Genomic DNA, 16838 nt, shown 5'->3' with positions numbered 1-16838 from the left:
ATGGGAGAAAAGGAATGGCAGGGAAAAGTTAGGATAAATAGGAAAAAATAGGAGAGAGAAAATACAAAAAGACAAAGAGTAATTAACGGGAAAAGGGGAATGCCAGTACAAAGCCAAGGTAAATATCTTGGACCGCATGGGTGTATTATGTAAGAAGAATTAACCCAAATAGCCGCCACCCAACCACTTAAACTAAAAATAGCCGATTGAGTTATAATATATCTATAATTATGTATTATATGTATATAATTATGTATAATTAATGTATAATCCATATATATAAATATCGCCGGCTATTTCCGTAAAGATCTCATTATGTAAAAAGTTTTGAGTGGGTAATTAGTTTGGCCCAAATGGGCATTTTGTGTAGATTTCCCAATTAATATTTGACAGTGACCACTAATAAAGTAGCATGCTTAGCAAACATATATAAAGACATAAATCTAATTAACTCATGTCTTGATTCAATTACTTCATTTGGATCACTAATCCATATTAATTTGCTCCAATTTTCATGGTTTCTTCTCTGGCAGGTCTACATGATCAATGCGAGTTTCCAACACAGTCTGTCTCCTCTTCGACTCTTCATAACTTAGAATGTAACGGCTGGCGTAAAAATGGAAGTATATGAAGTTTAGTACTCCCAAACCAGCAATAAGAATGTAAAATCGTTCTAGCTTGTTTTGGTTAAGGTCATGACCTCCCAACCATGGATTTCCGCCGTGTAGCCCGCTTAACATCTCAACTATATTGACAATGAGTGTGTTGAGGTAACTGGCAATGCTTAAGCTCAAGAAAAATATTGCTCCAGCTACACTTCTCATTGTCTCTGGTACTTGGTTATTCAAGAATTCCATGACTGAGACCGCGGCAAATGCTTCTGTCAACCCTGATAGAATGAATTGAGGCAAAAAGAATGCGATTCCAAGTGGAGAGATGAATGTGCCTTCTTTCAGGGCTAAGTCTCGGCGCCTTGTTTCAACAAATGCAGCTACTGCTAAGCAAAGAATTGACATGAAAATGCCTATTTTGACTCTTATTTGGAGGGACAACCTGGCTTCCTTCTTAGAGATTTTCGATGCATTGGGAACGTATACACACTCGTATATGAAGATCCATATAGCCAGGGCAATCATGGATGCTAATCCCATCCACCCGGGAGGAATATTGAAATTCCCAACTCTAGTGTTGGATTGAATTACTTGAAGAACCCCGAATGTATTCATCTGTTCCATAGTGATGAAACAAGTGATTCCAGCTACCCAAACAGGTAATATTCCAACAACACATTTCAGCCTTTCCACCTGTTCAACATTGCAAAGTCTCCAGCTATCTTTAGCAACTCCTTCAGCATTCAATTCAGTGCTCGAATCCACAATCACAGCGGCCTTATCTAAGCATTTGAATCTGTCTGTATGCCTAAGTACTGATATCTGGTTTTCTGCAGTTTCCTTAGGGACAGGCTCATAAAGGGAATTCCCTGATGGTACAATGCGAACATGTCTCTTTCTGTATGCTGCATTTATAACCTTTGCCATGTCGATAAAAACACATCCTTGAGGCTTCAAACGAATGTAAGTGTTGCGACCAATCAAGAAAATCATAATGGAAAGAGCTAAACAGCAAGTTGGGATTAGGAAGCCAATAAACCAGCTGATATTGGTTTGGATGTAGATAACAACTGTGAGGGCAATGATAAGGGCAATGGTGAATGAGAAGTACCACCAATTGAAGAAACTTTTGAGTTGAGACCTTCCCTTCTCTGTATTAGTATCGAATTGATCAGCCCCAAAGGCAATGTTACAAGCTCGGATACCTCCTGAACCTACAGCCATAAATCCAAGACCTGCAAAAAGGAATGCAAGCTGCCACTTTTGTGGATCTGAACAAGTTGCAAGGCCCTGACAATTAGGTGGCCTGAGTTTATCTACTCCAGCAGTTAATGTCACCATCCCCATCCCCTGCCAAAAGAACAAGAATTGGGGGCTTTCAACCGGTTGTTAACTAATATCATAGGCGGATTCAGGATTTAAATTTAATGAGTTTAACTTTGCATATAGGTTCAAATCTAATAGTTGTTAAGATTTTAATTGTACAGTTCTAGATTCAGATGAATCTGTCGCCAAAAGCCTACGTCCGCTAGGACCACATACCTTGCTACTAGACTCACATACATATCGAGATTTTAGCCCCATATATATATATATTAATTTAAAACTAAAATTTGCGCAAAAGGAAAGTAGAAAAGAAAAAAATTTACTTATAAGGTGTTGAATACTCTTAATGGTATAAGAATTTTGGTTGGGAAACTGTGCGCGATTGGTTCAAAGCAGACCATATGTTTATATAGCAATTTAAAACCAAAATTTGCGCAAAAATAAAAGAAATTTGTTTAAGAGTATGTGAGGAAGAAATGTACCAGGAAAGAAGCAAGGGAACCAAAGAGGAGAGTGAGGAATCTGCCAAGGTGAGCATCAGCCAAGAAAGCACCAGCTAAAGGTGTAATGTTGGAACAGCCAGACCATATACTCACCACGTTCACCAAAAATACTCCCCCCATATTGTATTTGATCCGCAAATATGTGGTCATGTTGGATATCAAACTCACCGACGCCAGTTTCTCAAACGATTCATTCCCTTCAGAAACAATCACACACACAAAGAGATCATCAACATGGTCTTTACATAGTATTTATTTTTTTGTTTACGTACGTACACTATTGATCTGTGTTGATGAATTGGATGTTTTTTGTCTTTACCAAGAATGAATGCGATGGCTGTCCATCCTCCCTTTTTTCTTGTGGAACGAGGAACGGCAATATTTGATTCTTCAGGGGGAGAATATTGGCTTGCATTGATGATCTCTTCAGCCATTTCTCCTCTCTAGCTAGTACTGTTAATCTCTATTCGCAAATGGCAAATAGTCAATATCTTGCTTCTAATTCCATGATGTGGTGAATAACTGAAATTGTGTTTGTAGATACAAAGAAGAAAAGGTAACCGATGCTCTCAACATTCAATGAGAAGAAAGAGAGAGAGAGAGAGAGAGAGGAGGAGAACTAAGTAGACTAAGTGTACTACTATACCACTATCCACGTCGACCGTTAAGTTTTGGTAANCGAATTTTGTGGGAAAATGCACGTTTATTTTCTTTCTTCATTTTTTCTTTTTTCTTTTCCCATTTATAAAAGTTTAATAAAAACACCAAAATCCTAAGAATGTGCTGCCATTTGATTTCAACTCAACCTAGCTATCAGCATAGCAGGTTCCAATTTCTAACAAAAAAAAGGTTATGACAAGTTAACGTAGCAGAGAATAGGTATATTCAATCCTCTTGAGCTTTGTATATGTCGACTTCAAGTAGTTTAGAATTGATATATATGTAGTTAGTTAATTGATTGTCATGTGCTTTTCATTTTTTACTTATCTAGCGTGTAGTTCAATTGTAGCAATTCAAGCTTGCGTCTTACCAAAAAAAAAATATTAAAGAACAATAGAGCCAAGGCATGTAATACGCGCATGAATGAGGAAACAACAACTAATGATCATAAAGTTTTATAGCTCATTTCTCTCGGGAATAAATTAAAGAAAAATGGAACCATGGCATGTCCTTATTGCACGTAAATTTGTTTGTAGATAAACAAGACAGGAATGATGTTTTAAGTGAATGTGAAAATGCAAACCATGGATATAATCCTCAAAATCTATAGTAACATTGATATTGTCTTCATTTGCTGTCAACTCTAAAGTAAATATCTTAATTATTCGACAAAAAGCCTGGATCCATTTTATGTATCTTAATAGTTGTAACGACCCGACCAGTCGTTTTGAGCATTTGCACTTCGCTCGCCAGTTCTCAGGCATGACTAGCCCCGTATTATGTATTGTAACTTATGTAAACCGTCGAATGGATATGGAAGAATGGTTCTCAGCTTGAAGCTTTAAATTTGAAAGGTTTGACCCAGTCTTGACTTTTTAGTATTCGATATCGGATTCGGATTTTTATGTTTTGGTAAGCTCCGTTGGGTGATTTTGGTCTTGGGAGCACGTCCAGAATGTGAATTGGAGGTCCGTGGTAGATATAGACTTGAATTGGCGAAATTAAAAATTTGGCGTTTTCTGATTGGTAGTGAAAATTTTGATATCAGGGTCGGAATGGAATTTCGGAAATTGGGGTAGGTCCGTTGTGTCATTTGTGACGTGTGTGCAAAATTTCAGGTCATTCGGATGAGGTTTGATAGGTTTTTGGATCGATTGCGGGATTCGAAAGTTTGGAAATCCTTAGGCTTGAATCCGAGGGTGATTTGGTGTTTTGATGTTGTTTTGAGTGTTCCGAGGGTTGGTATGAGTTTGAATGATGATATGTGACTTGTTGGTATGTTTGGTTGAGGTCCCGAGGGTCTCGTGATGGTTTTGAGTGGTTGACGAGAAGTTTGAAACTTGAGTTGTGCAGCAGATTTTGCTGTTCCTGTCATTTCCGCACATGCGGATTGGGAACCGCAGGTGCGAGGCCGCAGAAGCGATGAGGAGATCGCAGACGCGAGTTTGGCCTTCAGGAGAAGAACCGCAGATGCGATTATTTGGACGGATCTGCGGGACCGCAGGTGCGGTGCCTGGGCGCAGATGCGGTCCTTGTGACTTAAGTTAAAATTGCAGGTACGGTCATTTTGACCGCAGAAGCGGCCCGCAGGTGCGTGATAGGGTTCGCAGGTGCGAGAGTGCTGGGCAGAATGTATAAAAATGCCCCTTCGCGATTTTCAGTCATTTCTTCATCATTTTTGTGCGATTTTGGAGCTCCAAGCTGTGATTTCAAGAGGGAATCAAGTGTTGACGGAGAGGTAAGCTACTTGGGCTTTGTATCTTGTATTTATGGTGATTATTTCATTGTTTAATCATGAAAATTAGTGGAAAAATTAGAGTAAGAGTTTGAGAAATTAGTGCTTGAAATTCGAGAGTTAAATTGAGGATTTGAGGGGCCAATTGAGGTTCGATTTTGATGATCTTGGTATATATAGACTCGTGGAAGGATAAGGATTCTAGTGTTATAATTTTTATTGAATTCCGAGACGTGGGCCCGGGGGTCGGGTTTGGCCAATTCCGGGATTTTAGAGTAAAGTTGGTTATTTTCGCGTGGGCTTTATTCCTTTAGCCTATTTTGATGTTATGATTCTGATTTTGGATAGATTCGGGTGAGTTGAGGCCGATTCGAGAGGCTAAGGCATCGCGGGCTAGAGTTTGGACCGGATTGAGGTAAGTAATGATTGTAAATGTTGTCCCGAGGGTATGAAATCCCGGATTCACATCGTTGTGCTACTTTGAGGTGACACACACGCTAGATGACAAGCGTGGGGTCGTGCAATATTGGGGATTGTGACTTGGTCCGTCCCGTGCGACTGTTAAGTCGCATATTTGATTGAAAATTGTTTGATATCATTGTGTTTTGGAAAAAATTTCTATGTTTTGGGCTGAATGCCATATTTGGGCTTTGTGCCAACTGTTTGGACCCTTAGGGGCTCTTTACTACTGTTTTCCTCACTATTTTGGTTTAATATTTACACTCAGTCATGCTACGTTTTACTGATTTCATAACTCAGCCTTATTTACTCAGTTTTGATGCTATAAATGATATTTTTGGGCTGAGCACCCTGTGTTACTGATAGCCCGAGTGGCTTGTGAGGCTGATGACTGAGAGGGACCGAGGGTCTGATTGTGAGGTTGATGACTGAGAGAGGCCAAGGGCCCGATGGTGATATTATACATATTTATGGATCGGGCTGCACGCCACAGCGATATTATATATATTTATGGATCGGGTTGCACGCTGTAGTGATATATAGATATACGGATCGGGGTGCACGTCGCAGCAATATTGAATCGGGGTGCACGCTGCAGCGATATAGCGCTTGGGTTGTAGGAGCCCCTCCGGAGTTCGCACACCCCCAGTGAGCGCAGTCGACTATATATATGGATCGGACTGCACGCCTCAGCGATATATGGATCGGGCTGCATGCCGCAACGGTTATTATATGGTACCTATTGAGCGTGAGTGCTGAGTGTGAGCGCTGACTGATGAGAGGTGAGTCATGAGTGACTGAGAGGCTTGCCCGAGGTGCTATATATACATGTATATGAGTGATGCTTTGCCTGAGGGGCTTGTTTTATGAAATTACTGTTTTCACTCATCTTTATACTGAGCCTCCATTGAGAATGTTAAACAAATGTTTTGGACAACTTCCATTGAAACTGGATTTTTTACGAGATATTTGGAATTAAATTACTAATTTGGTTTTTTGTTATTTCCACCGAGATCTTCATGTTATGTGATGTATATGAATGACCGAGGGGTTAGCCAGAAGGGGTTGTTTATGATTTATTTTTGCCCAAGGGGCCGATTACGATTTTTATCACTTTCACTATAAACTACATTGAACCTCTATTGAAACTGTTAGAGAGTTATTTTTTCAGAGGATTTTACTGAAATTGGAGTTTAACGAGATGATTTGATTAGTATCCTGTTTTGGAAACATACTGTACCCGTTGTGGTGCTATGACGTGGATTATTTGATTTCTTACTGCTCAGTCTTTATTTACTTTTATTACTTACTGAGTTGGCGTACTCACATTACTCCATGCACCTTGTGTGCAGATTCAGGCATTTCTGAGCTTTCAGCAGCTTTTGTGTATTTTCCGGAGTTAGCAAGGTAGCCGCACGGCGTTTGCAGCCCTGCCCTTCTCCTTCCTATCCTAATTCTTTATATTTCAGACTTAATTTGTATTAAGCAAACAGTGTTGAGTTGTACTTAGTGGCTCATGACTAGTGATACCAGATTCGGGCTGTGTTGATTGTATTTTCGTATTTGTTTCCGCGTATTTCTCTTGATATTTAAAAATGAAAGAATTGAGACTTAAATCTGTTTAGAAAAAGAGTAAATTTTACAAAAGATCTTCCTTGTGGTTCGTGTTGTTTCGGCTGGCCTAGTACTGTGATAGGCGTCATCACGATGGGGGTATTTGGGGTCGTGACAGTTGGTATCAGAGCCTAGGTTACATAGGTCTCACGAGTCATGAGCAAGTTTAGTAAAGTCTCACGGATCGGAACAGAGACGTCTGTATTTATCCTCGAGAGGCTGCAGAACCTTTAGGAAATCCCACATTCTTGAATTCTTGTCGTGCGTTATTTATTCAGCCTGAAATATAACCCTTTGAATTCCTTCCACGCGTTCGTATGCGCATATGAGCGCTCGTTATCAGTTGTGCATCGACGACTTGTGATTTCCCTAATTGAGGGGCGAGATGTGGTTTCTGTGTGTTGATGTTAGGACAGTCTAAAGGACTCGAGGCCAGATTTTTGCCTGTAGCTTGAGCGCTAAGGCGTTGATTGTGTGAGCACGTGCTTCTGGATTTATATATTCGGTAGCGTCCCTATTAGTGGAAGTGATGGTTGGATGGTTATGTGACGAGTATGATGTGACTAAGAGATCTATTCATATGATTTAGATGTGACAAAAATGGTCTACTCGAGGGTAGGAAGAACGATTTGGTGCTTGATTTCCATCTTGATTTGATGTGCAGCCCCGAGTTATGGGTGTGTTGAAGGATCTTTTCATGTTGTCTAGTTGAGGAATAAAGTAAATTTCATGTCGCGATATGAGGTCATACTCAGGAAGGTTAAGTGATCGGGTAAAAGTTATGATTATGGATGAATATAGAGAGATACTAGTTTGAGGCTAAGCAAGTGGGTTATCTCCTGCGGAGTGCTCTGAGGTTTGTGTGACCCCTATGTTGTTGGTTGGAAGTCCTCTTTACTAGTGAAATATATGTGTGTTGTTGCAATTTGAGTTTGGATCGCTTATGAGAGTAGGCACGACTGTTGCGAGGGTGAATGCGAGAATTACAGAAGATTTGAAATACTAGATGGTCTGTGTTGCATAAGCTTATGAGGGATTGAGTTTAATCTCACTATGGTATTATGGCAGTAATAGAGTATATGTATTATGAGTTATTGTATGTTTTGATCTATGGCTTTGAGCTAAGTGGGGGAGTCTGCTATTGATCAGTTGATTGCACGGTTATATGCTATGTTGGTTCTGATTTGAGGCATACTGGTAAATCAGTTATGGGTTATAGAGATCGAGGGTGACTCGAATAAAGGAAATTTTTGATAGGGGTTGTGTTATGCCTTATGGGCGTATAAGAATTTATAGACTAACTTGAGTTGTTATTGGTGAAGGATGTAATGTGCATGGAGCAGGAATTTATTTGGTTGGATTAGGGTGGGGTTACTTTCTGCGATGTCGGAGTGCTAGTGGAGCTCAGGTCGTCCGGCCCGTTTGTTCAGTCTAACTGAGGCTTGAGTAGAGTTGATGACTCTCAAGAATGATCCTAATGGGTTCAAGATTTTGCATGTAATAATTGGAGATTTTTAGGTTGTGTATTTGGCTAGAAACTGAGGTTTACATTGGAGGATGACAAGACTGGTAGCATTTCTGCATCATTATGGATTCTACGTACCAATATCAAGAAGGCGACGGTAATGGCTTTATATTCGCAGAGGATCTCTTCAGAGCGGGTATCTCGGCTGTGGCACTTTTGGGGGTTCTTCAGAAGAATACAACGGTTTATGAGCCTTAGAACAGTGTGGTCTTATGCTAAAGTTCGCATGGTAAGTTTTAGTTAAGGATAATGATGTACTAGCAAAGAAATGTATCAATTTGGGGGTAATTCAGAAGGAACTCAGAGAATTAGGACATCTTGGTAGTAGGTCAGATCGGCATGGTAAGGGATATGATTAGTTCTTTGGGTGCTTATGAGGTAATGAGTTTCCACAGGTGTCTCGTGGCAATGCTCTTAGGTTTTGATGGCCTGCGTAGCTTGGTTGAGTTAGATGAATTAAGCCCTGACGATTTGGCTTTGTGCAAATAGGATACGGAGAGTTCTTGATGAGTTCTACCACGGTTAGAGATGTATAATTTCTACTGGCGTCAGGAGCAGGGGATGTATAGTGATTTTCTCCTAGATAGGATCAAACGCAAAAGTTCTTGGCTAATTGAGTACGTAGTTGCTTGTAGCTCAGGGTGAATTGTGAAGTTGTCATATTTATCATAGGATGGTATGGTATGTGTGTTATGTTGTGTGGGGTTGAGATTTGCATGTGTAATGGTCACGATTCAGTTTGGAAATGAAGGTCATAAATTCTTAGGCGGCATAGACAGTTTCAGATGACTAGATGAATGAGATCACTGATTGGTGTGGCTAGACGATGGTATACATTTCAGAAAGAGCAATGTGTTTGGGTTATGGATACTTCATTGATATTGCGGCACTATCTTGTCTGATCGACTGCTGATATTCAAGTTTGCTTGGTGGCACAGAGAAATTATAGGAGTATCCCTCGTGGAATGATCGAGTACTAGAGATGTGTTAGATATTCGAGTGGTAAAGTTGGGATCGGATATGGTGATTCGTGTGCTTTATGGATTTAGAGGCTGGGAGTTCTCATAAACAAGTTATTTCGTGGTTGTGGACTATGAAGATGCGGGAAAGCTAGTCAGATGATAGTATGTGCTATGATTTAGTCCTTGTGAACTTTCAAAGAGTTATTTATATATTATGGGTGACCAGAGTCGATTGGGGTTCATTGGTAGACCTAATATGGATGTGTATTTCGCACCGGGTCGGATTTGTTGACTTCGAATGGCTATTGTTGAGGGATGTTCCATTCGATTGTTGTTGAGCTTATTGGATGGTTATATGAGCATATGGTGCGGTTCAATTTTGGTATCGCACGATCGATTGCGCATAGGATATGTTCTTTTGGGCTGGCATGGCGTTGCGTCATTTACTTCTCCGTGGTTGTGGTGAGTTACTCTTGGTACTAGACATCAAATTGCGCTTGGTTGATGATTTTGAGCATGGTGACTTGAGGTGTTTCATGTGGGCTAGCGTTTGGACAGGGCTTAGTCTCATGCAAAGAGAAGGTAATGCATAGCCTTATGCAAATATGGAGGCAGGGCTTAGCCTCATGCTAGATTTAAGACAGGGCTTAGTCTCATGCAAAGAGAAGGCAATGCTTAGCCTTATGCAAATATGGAGGCAGGGCTTAGCCTCATGCAAGATTTGAGACAGGGCTTAGTCTCATGCAAAGAGAAGGCAACGCTTAGCCTTATGCAAATATGGAGGCAGGGCTTAGCCTCAAGCAAGATTTGAGACAGGGCTTAGTCTCATGCAAAGAGAAGGCAATGCTTAGCCTTGTGCGATATGGAGGAAGGGATTAGCCTCATGCAAGAGGAGGCAATTCTTAGCCTCATGCAATAGACAAATAGCAAATAGGAGCAGAATATTTCTTAGCTAGAGATATATTTGCGCTTGGCGGCCTGTGTATATTTGCGAATACTCCTGTTATGTTCACCGTGCCTGCATTCAAAGAAAAATCATGAGATTTGCGGGAAAGGTTGGTTCGTGCCTTTGTCTGCTTGCTTTTCTTTGCTTTGCTCTAGAGGCTCTGTTCGAGTTGCCCTAGGTAACACCTGGCTGTCACAGAAAAAAAGTTTTCAAAAATGTGCATTTATTGATGAAATAGAATCATTTTATGAAACATAGTGGTATATAATATCAGGTAAATTAGGCGAACTAATGACTGCGACACTTTTAAAGACATTGCGGCCTTCTTTGCGTCAGAATTTTGAGGGTCCTACCCAGTTTGGTGAATGATCCTTCGATTGTTCTGTGTGTAACGATGTTTGTTAGATCTGCACTGGAACTTTGAGAATCCTTCTCAAAGTTCTGCCCCATTTTCTTAACCAATTTCTAGCTGTCTTGCATATGATGGTGTCGGCTGGACTTGTTCCGGAATTTTGAGGGTCCTCCTCAAAATTCTGCCCCTAGTTTTTGGTTCTAGGGAAATGAAGATTTTATTAATATGTGACCGAACCCACAGGGCTGCCTACGTATCCCCTCTTAAATAGGAATCAGGTCAAGCGTAGTTCAGTTACATCAGATGAAGAAATGTAAACAATCTAGACATAGTATCTCTTGATTGCATCTGAATTGATAGGTTTTGGCCAAACTTCTCCGTCCATTTCTGCAAGTATAAGTGCTTCTCCTGTTAGTACCCTGTGAACCATATAGGGACCTTGCCAGTTGGGTGAAAATTTCCCTTTGGCTTCATCCTGATATGGGAAGATCCGCTTCAGCACCAGCTGCCCCGGTGCGAATTGTCTTGGTTTGACCCTTTTGTTGAAAGCTCTGGACGTTCTATTTTGATAAAGCTGACCGTGACATACTGCACTCATTTTTTTCCATCTGTAAGGGCTAGTTGCTCATAGTGGATCCTTATCCATTCTGCATCGCTAAGTTGGGCTTCTTGTATGATCCTTAAAGAAGGAATTTCTACCTCGGCTGGAATGACAGCTTCGGTACCATAAACCAGTAAGTAGGGAGTTGCCCCAGTTGATGTGCGTATTGTGGTACGGTATCCCAATAAGGCGAATGGTAACTTTTTATGCCATTGTTTGTGATTTTCTACCATCTTCCTTAGTATCTTCTTGATGTTCTTGTTGGCAGCTTCCACAACTCCGTTCATTTGAGGCATGTATGTTGTAGAGTTTTTGTGCTTGATTTTGAAGGTTTCACACACGGCTTTCATTAGATCACTGTTGAGATTGGCGGCATTATCAGTGATGATGGACTCGGTAACCCCGAATCGACAAATAATACGATCCTTGACAAAATCTGTGATGACTTTCTTGGTTACAGATTTGTAGATGCAGCCTCCACCCATTTTGTGAAGTAGTCAATGGCCACTAAAATGAATCGGTGCCCGTTTGAAGCAGTGGGCTCGATCGGACCGATGACATCCATTCCCCAAGCAGCAAAAGGCCAAGGTGCACTTGTTGCATTGATTTCATTTGGTGGTACCCTTATCATGTCTGCATGTATCTGGCATTGGTGGCATTTCTGGACGTAACAGATGCAATCTGTTTCCATGGTCATCCAAAAATATCCCGCTCTGAGTATCTTTTTGGCTAGAACAAAAACGTTCATATGTAGTCCGCATGTTCTGGCATGTATCTCTTCGAGCAATCTGGAAGCCACTTTTGCGTCAACATACCTTAATAGTCCTAGATCAGGTGTTTTCCTATACAAAATTCCTCTGCTTTGGAAGAAGTGATTGGACAGTCTACGCTGTGTACGCTTCTTAGTATGGTTTGCCTACTCTAGGTATTCTCCTTTTGCAAAATATTTCTTGATATCGTGGAACCATGGGTTTTCCGTCTGTTTCTTCTTCAACATGAGCACAGTAAGCCGGCTGATTATGGATTTTCACCGGGATGGGATCGATGAAATTCTTGTCTGGATGTTGTATCATTGATGACAAGGTGGACAGTGCGTCTGCGAACTCGTTCTAGACTCTTGGAACATGTTTGAATTCTATCTTTGTGAACCTCTTCATCAATTCTTGCACATGATACAAGTATGGTATTATCTTGGTGTTTTTTGTTGCTCATTCTCCTTGAACCTGATGTACCAGAAGATCTAAATCACCAATTACCAGCAACTCTTGTATAATCATATCGATGGCCAAATTTAGCCCTATGATGCAAGCCTCATATTCTGCCATATTGTTGGTGCACGGGAACCTAAGCTTTGCGGATACCGGATAATGTTGACCTATTTCTGATACTAAGACCGCTCCAATACCCACTCCTTTGAAGTTCACAGCTCCGTCGAAGATCATTCTCCAACTGTCATAGGCTTCAGCAATGTCATGTCCTACGAATGACACTTCTTCGTCAGGAAAATATGTTTTTAGTGGTTCGTATTCTCCTCCCACAGGATTTTCAGCAAGATGGTCTGTCAATGCTTGTCCTTTGACTGCCTTCTGAGTTACATAGATGATATCGAACTCACTTAGCAATATCTGCCACTTGGCCAACTTCCCGGTAGGCATAGGCTTCTGAAAGATGTACTTCAGAGGATCCATCCTTGATATGAGGTATGTGGTATAGGCACAAAAGTAATGCCTCAATTTCTGAGTTGTCTATGTCAAAGCACAGCAAGTGCGTTCGAGAAGTGAATATCGTGCTTCATAAGGTGTGAACTTCTTACTCAAGTAATATATGGCTTGCTCCTTTCTTCCTGTCTCGTCATGTTGTCCCAAAACACAGCCGAAAGCCCCATCTAGTACGGACAGATAGAGTAGCAAAGCTCTCTCAAGTTCTGGTAGGACTAGGACCGGTGGCGTGGATAGGTATTCCCTAAGTTTTTCAAAAGCCCTTTGACAATCTTCAGTCCAACTAGTTTCAGCATCCTTCCTCAACATTTTGAAGATGGGTTCACATATTATTATGGACTATGCTATGAAGCGGCTGATGTAGTTGAGACGTCCCAGGAAGCTTATCACGGCCTTTTGCTCTTTGGTGGTGGTAAATCTTGGATAGCTTTAACTTTTGAGGGGTCCAACTCGATTCCTCGGTAGCTAACGATGAATCCCAATAATTTTCCTGTAGGAACCCCGAATGCACATTTTGCGGGGTTCAGTTAAATTGTACCTTTGTAGCCTGTCAAAGAACTTCCTCAAGTCTGCTATGTGATATGTGGCCCTCTTTGATTTGGTGATGACGTTGTCAATTTTAACATTTATTTCTTTATGTATCATTTCATGGAAGATGGTCATCATGGCTCTCATGTAGGTAGCCCCAGCATTCTTTAGACCATGGCATCATTTTGTAGCAGTACACTCCCCATGGTGTAATGAAGGCTGTTTTCTCTGCGTCTTCTTCGTCCATCCAAATATGATGATAACCCGCGAAACAATCTACAAAGGATTAGAGTTCATGCTCTGCGCAATTGTCGATCAAAATGTGTATATTTGGCAGTGGGAAATCGTCCTTGGGACTTGCTCTGTTTAAATCCCGATAGTCGACACATACCCTGACTTTCCCATCTTTCTTCGGAACTGGTACGATATTGGCTAACCAAGTTGGGTACTCAACTACCCTAAGGACTTTGGCTTTGATCTGCTTAGTGACTTCTTCCTTGATTTTTAGGCTCATGTCTGGTTTGTACTTTCTGAGTTTCCGCTTTACCAGCGAACACATTGGATTGGTGGGCAACTTATGAGCTACTATGGATGTACTCAGGCCCGTCATGTCATCGTATGACCATGCAAAAATATCCTCATATTCTTTCAGGAAACGAGTATATTCCTCTTTTTTTGACGGTGATAGGTGAATGCTTATGCGGGTCTCTTTGATGGTTTCCGCGACTCCCAAATTGATTTCCTCGGTTTCTTCCAGGTTGGACTTAGGTTTGTTCTCAAAATTCTCAACTTCTCTGATAACTTCCTCAGGTATTTCATCTTCATCTTCTGAGTCACTATCCTTATGTTGCATTGTCTCATTACATGTCACAGTCATTGGTTCATCAGGAAAAGTAATAATAATGATGTAGAAGAAAAATGTAAAGATCATAATAAATACTCCCTCCGTTTCATATTAAATGAGGTACTTTCCTTTTTAGTCTGTTCCAAAATAAATGACACATTTCTAAATTTGGAAATAATTTAACTTTAAACTCTTCATTTTACCCTTTTTGCCCTTAATGAGAAGCTTTTATAGCCACACAAATGGCATGGCCCCACGAATCTTTTACCCCTTAAGCTTTTAAGACCACAAGTTTCAAAAGTCTTCTTCTTTTTCTTAAACTCCGTGTCGAGTCAAACTACCTCAAATAATATGAAACAGAGGGAGTACTAAATAACAATGCATTAATTAAATTTAGAAAACATTCAAAAACAGGTACGGCTCGATGACTCGATCAATTATTTCGAAACAAAAATGCATCTTTAAAAAAAAATACTGAAAATATCTTAAATGCCTAAAAATGGCTATTAAAATAGGTCAGGCTAATCGCCAAGCTACCCAGGGACTCGACGGGCCCGGGATGGTGCAGCAGTTATTTCCTGAGAACAGCCCCATTCTCCGCGGTCTGAATGGTGAGGCCTTCTTCCTCCTCCTCCTCAACTATCACATTGCAATCCATATTCTCGTCTTCTAGAAACAAGTTCCTCAACCCAGCCAAAGCTTTCTTCTCTGCAGATCCCTATATTGTGTCGACTTGGTGAAAAGTCTGACTCAGATGTGGCACTGGCTGCTCGAGAGGGTAATAAGGACCACGTCATGGTGGCGACCAATCATTATATTCTTGCCAGGTGTATGGATATCCCAGCCCAAAAGTTGTGCCGTGACGTTTCAACTGTATTGGTTTGGTAATGCCCTGGAGTTTCTTCCCAAGCCCTTTGTCGGGTTCATACCCAGACCATGCCAGTATGCTTTCTATTTTGTTACTCCACCACTTATCTTTCTCAATTGCATTGACATGCTCAATGCGGTGATAAGTTTCTCTGTCCAGCCTTCTTCTATTCTCGACAACCAGGACAGTTTGACTGGTGTAAATGGGGTTACTTCCATCTCCGTGAATGATTACCTCCTTATGGTTCCATTCGAACTTCACGGCCTGGTGTAGCATGGAAGCCACAGCCCCAGCGGCATGTATCAAAGGTCGTCCCAATAGAAGATTGTATGTAGCTGATATGTCTAATACTTGGAACTCATCATCGAACCAAGTCGGGCCCATCTGTAGACAAAGGTTAATCTCCCCAATTGTGGCCCTCTGAGACCCATCAAATGCCTTCACGTTCATACTCCCCGCACTTATCTCATGGAAATCTTTGCCCAACCTTTTCAGAGTAGTCAATGGACAAATGTTGAGGCTTGAACCCCCATCTATTAAGACCCTGGCGATGAATTTGTCCTCATACTGTACTGTGATATGTACTGCCATGTTATGACTTAATCCTTCAGGTGGTAGTTCTTCTTCGTGGAAGGTGATCTTGTGACTCTCCAGTACTTTCCTTACCATGTTGGCCATCCCTCCACTGGTGATGTTGTTGGGTACATAAGCTTCATTCAATACCTTCATCAGAGCACTCCTATGCGCCTCAGAATTTTGCAATAGCGACAGGATGGATATCTGGGCGGGACTCTTGTTCAGATCATCAACGACAGAGTATTCTCTTGCCTGTACTTTCCTCCAAAGATCGTCTGGACCAGATTCAATGATGGGTTGTTTGGTAGCAGCTTCCTTGCTTGTTCCTCCCAAATTTTCGGGTGTATAGATCCTTCCAATTCTAGTCATCCCCTGTACGGCACCAGATTCTTCCATATTTGCTTTTCCTTTTCTCCTAGCTTCGGCAACGTAATCTCAGGGTATGGCGTTAGACTTGAAAGGAGGTGTGGGTGCTACTATCACAGTGAAGGGTGTGGATACTTCTACTTCAAATGGAGCTGGCGTAGTCGCAGGTGCTGTTACTTCAATTTCAAGCGGGACTGATGCAGCTACTTCGACTTTGACTGGCGGCCGTATCTGTACCACAATAGGAGTGAGTGTGACTGCAGGTTTAGGGTCATCACCTTCCCGAATAAGCCCAATCGACCCCTCAGGATCCCATTCTTCATCAGTTTCTATCACATTTACTCCTTCACCCCTATGATCTGGGAGGGGATTGTTGCGGACATTTGGTGCAGCTTCCTTTGCTTGTATGACTTTGGAATCAATCAGGTTTTGAATCTTATCTTTCAGGGTGCGACATTCATCGATAGTATGCCCTTTCATGCCAGAATGGTATGCACAGGTTTTGTTTGGGTTGACCCACTAGGAGGAGTTTTCCATTGCAACAGCAGGAATAGGGGTGACATATCCGGCAGACTTCAATCTTTCATATAGTTGGTCAATGGGTTCAGCAATAGGGGTGTATTGTCTGGGCTACCTGCGATCAA

The 16838-nt window shown here is 41.3% G+C and overlaps 1 protein-coding gene across 1 annotated transcript; it reads right to left on the bottom strand.

Moving 5' to 3' along the window:
• Positions 1-325: 325 nt before the first annotated feature.
• LOC109216611 (protein NRT1/ PTR FAMILY 2.8) lies at positions 326-3037 on the bottom strand. The gene is made up of 3 exons (XM_019380779.1): positions 2760-3037; positions 2420-2637; positions 326-1961 (listed from the first exon to the last, which is right to left on the bottom strand). Exons 1-3 carry the CDS (start codon positions 2872-2874, stop codon positions 513-515), a joined length of 1782 nt encoding a protein of 593 aa, XP_019236324.1. The 5' UTR covers positions 2875-3037; the 3' UTR covers positions 326-512.
• Between the last annotated feature and the right edge of the window lie 13801 nt (positions 3038-16838).

The sequence above is a fragment of the Nicotiana attenuata genome, unplaced genomic scaffold, assembly GCF_001879085.1.
Source record: "Nicotiana attenuata strain UT unplaced genomic scaffold, NIATTr2, whole genome shotgun sequence".
Taxonomy (NCBI): Eukaryota; Viridiplantae; Streptophyta; class Magnoliopsida; order Solanales; family Solanaceae; genus Nicotiana; species Nicotiana attenuata.
Note: the sequence above shows the minus strand (reverse complement) of the source record. Positions and strands in the feature narration are given on the sequence as shown.

Excerpts from the sequence above, each read along its gene's own strand:
- LOC109216611 (XM_019380779.1), bottom strand. The coding sequence starts at position 2,874 with ATGGCTGAAGAGATCATCAATGCAAGCCAATATTCTCCCCCTGAAGAA. Across the intron at positions 2,638-2,759 it reads AGCCATCGCATTCATTCTTG|GGAATGAATCGTTTGAGAAA; the intron begins GTAAAGACAAAA and ends TTGTTTCTGAAG. Across the intron at positions 1,962-2,419 it reads GTTCCCTTGCTTCTTTCCTG|GGGATGGGGATGGTGACATT; the intron begins GTACATTTCTTC and ends TTCTTTTGGCAG.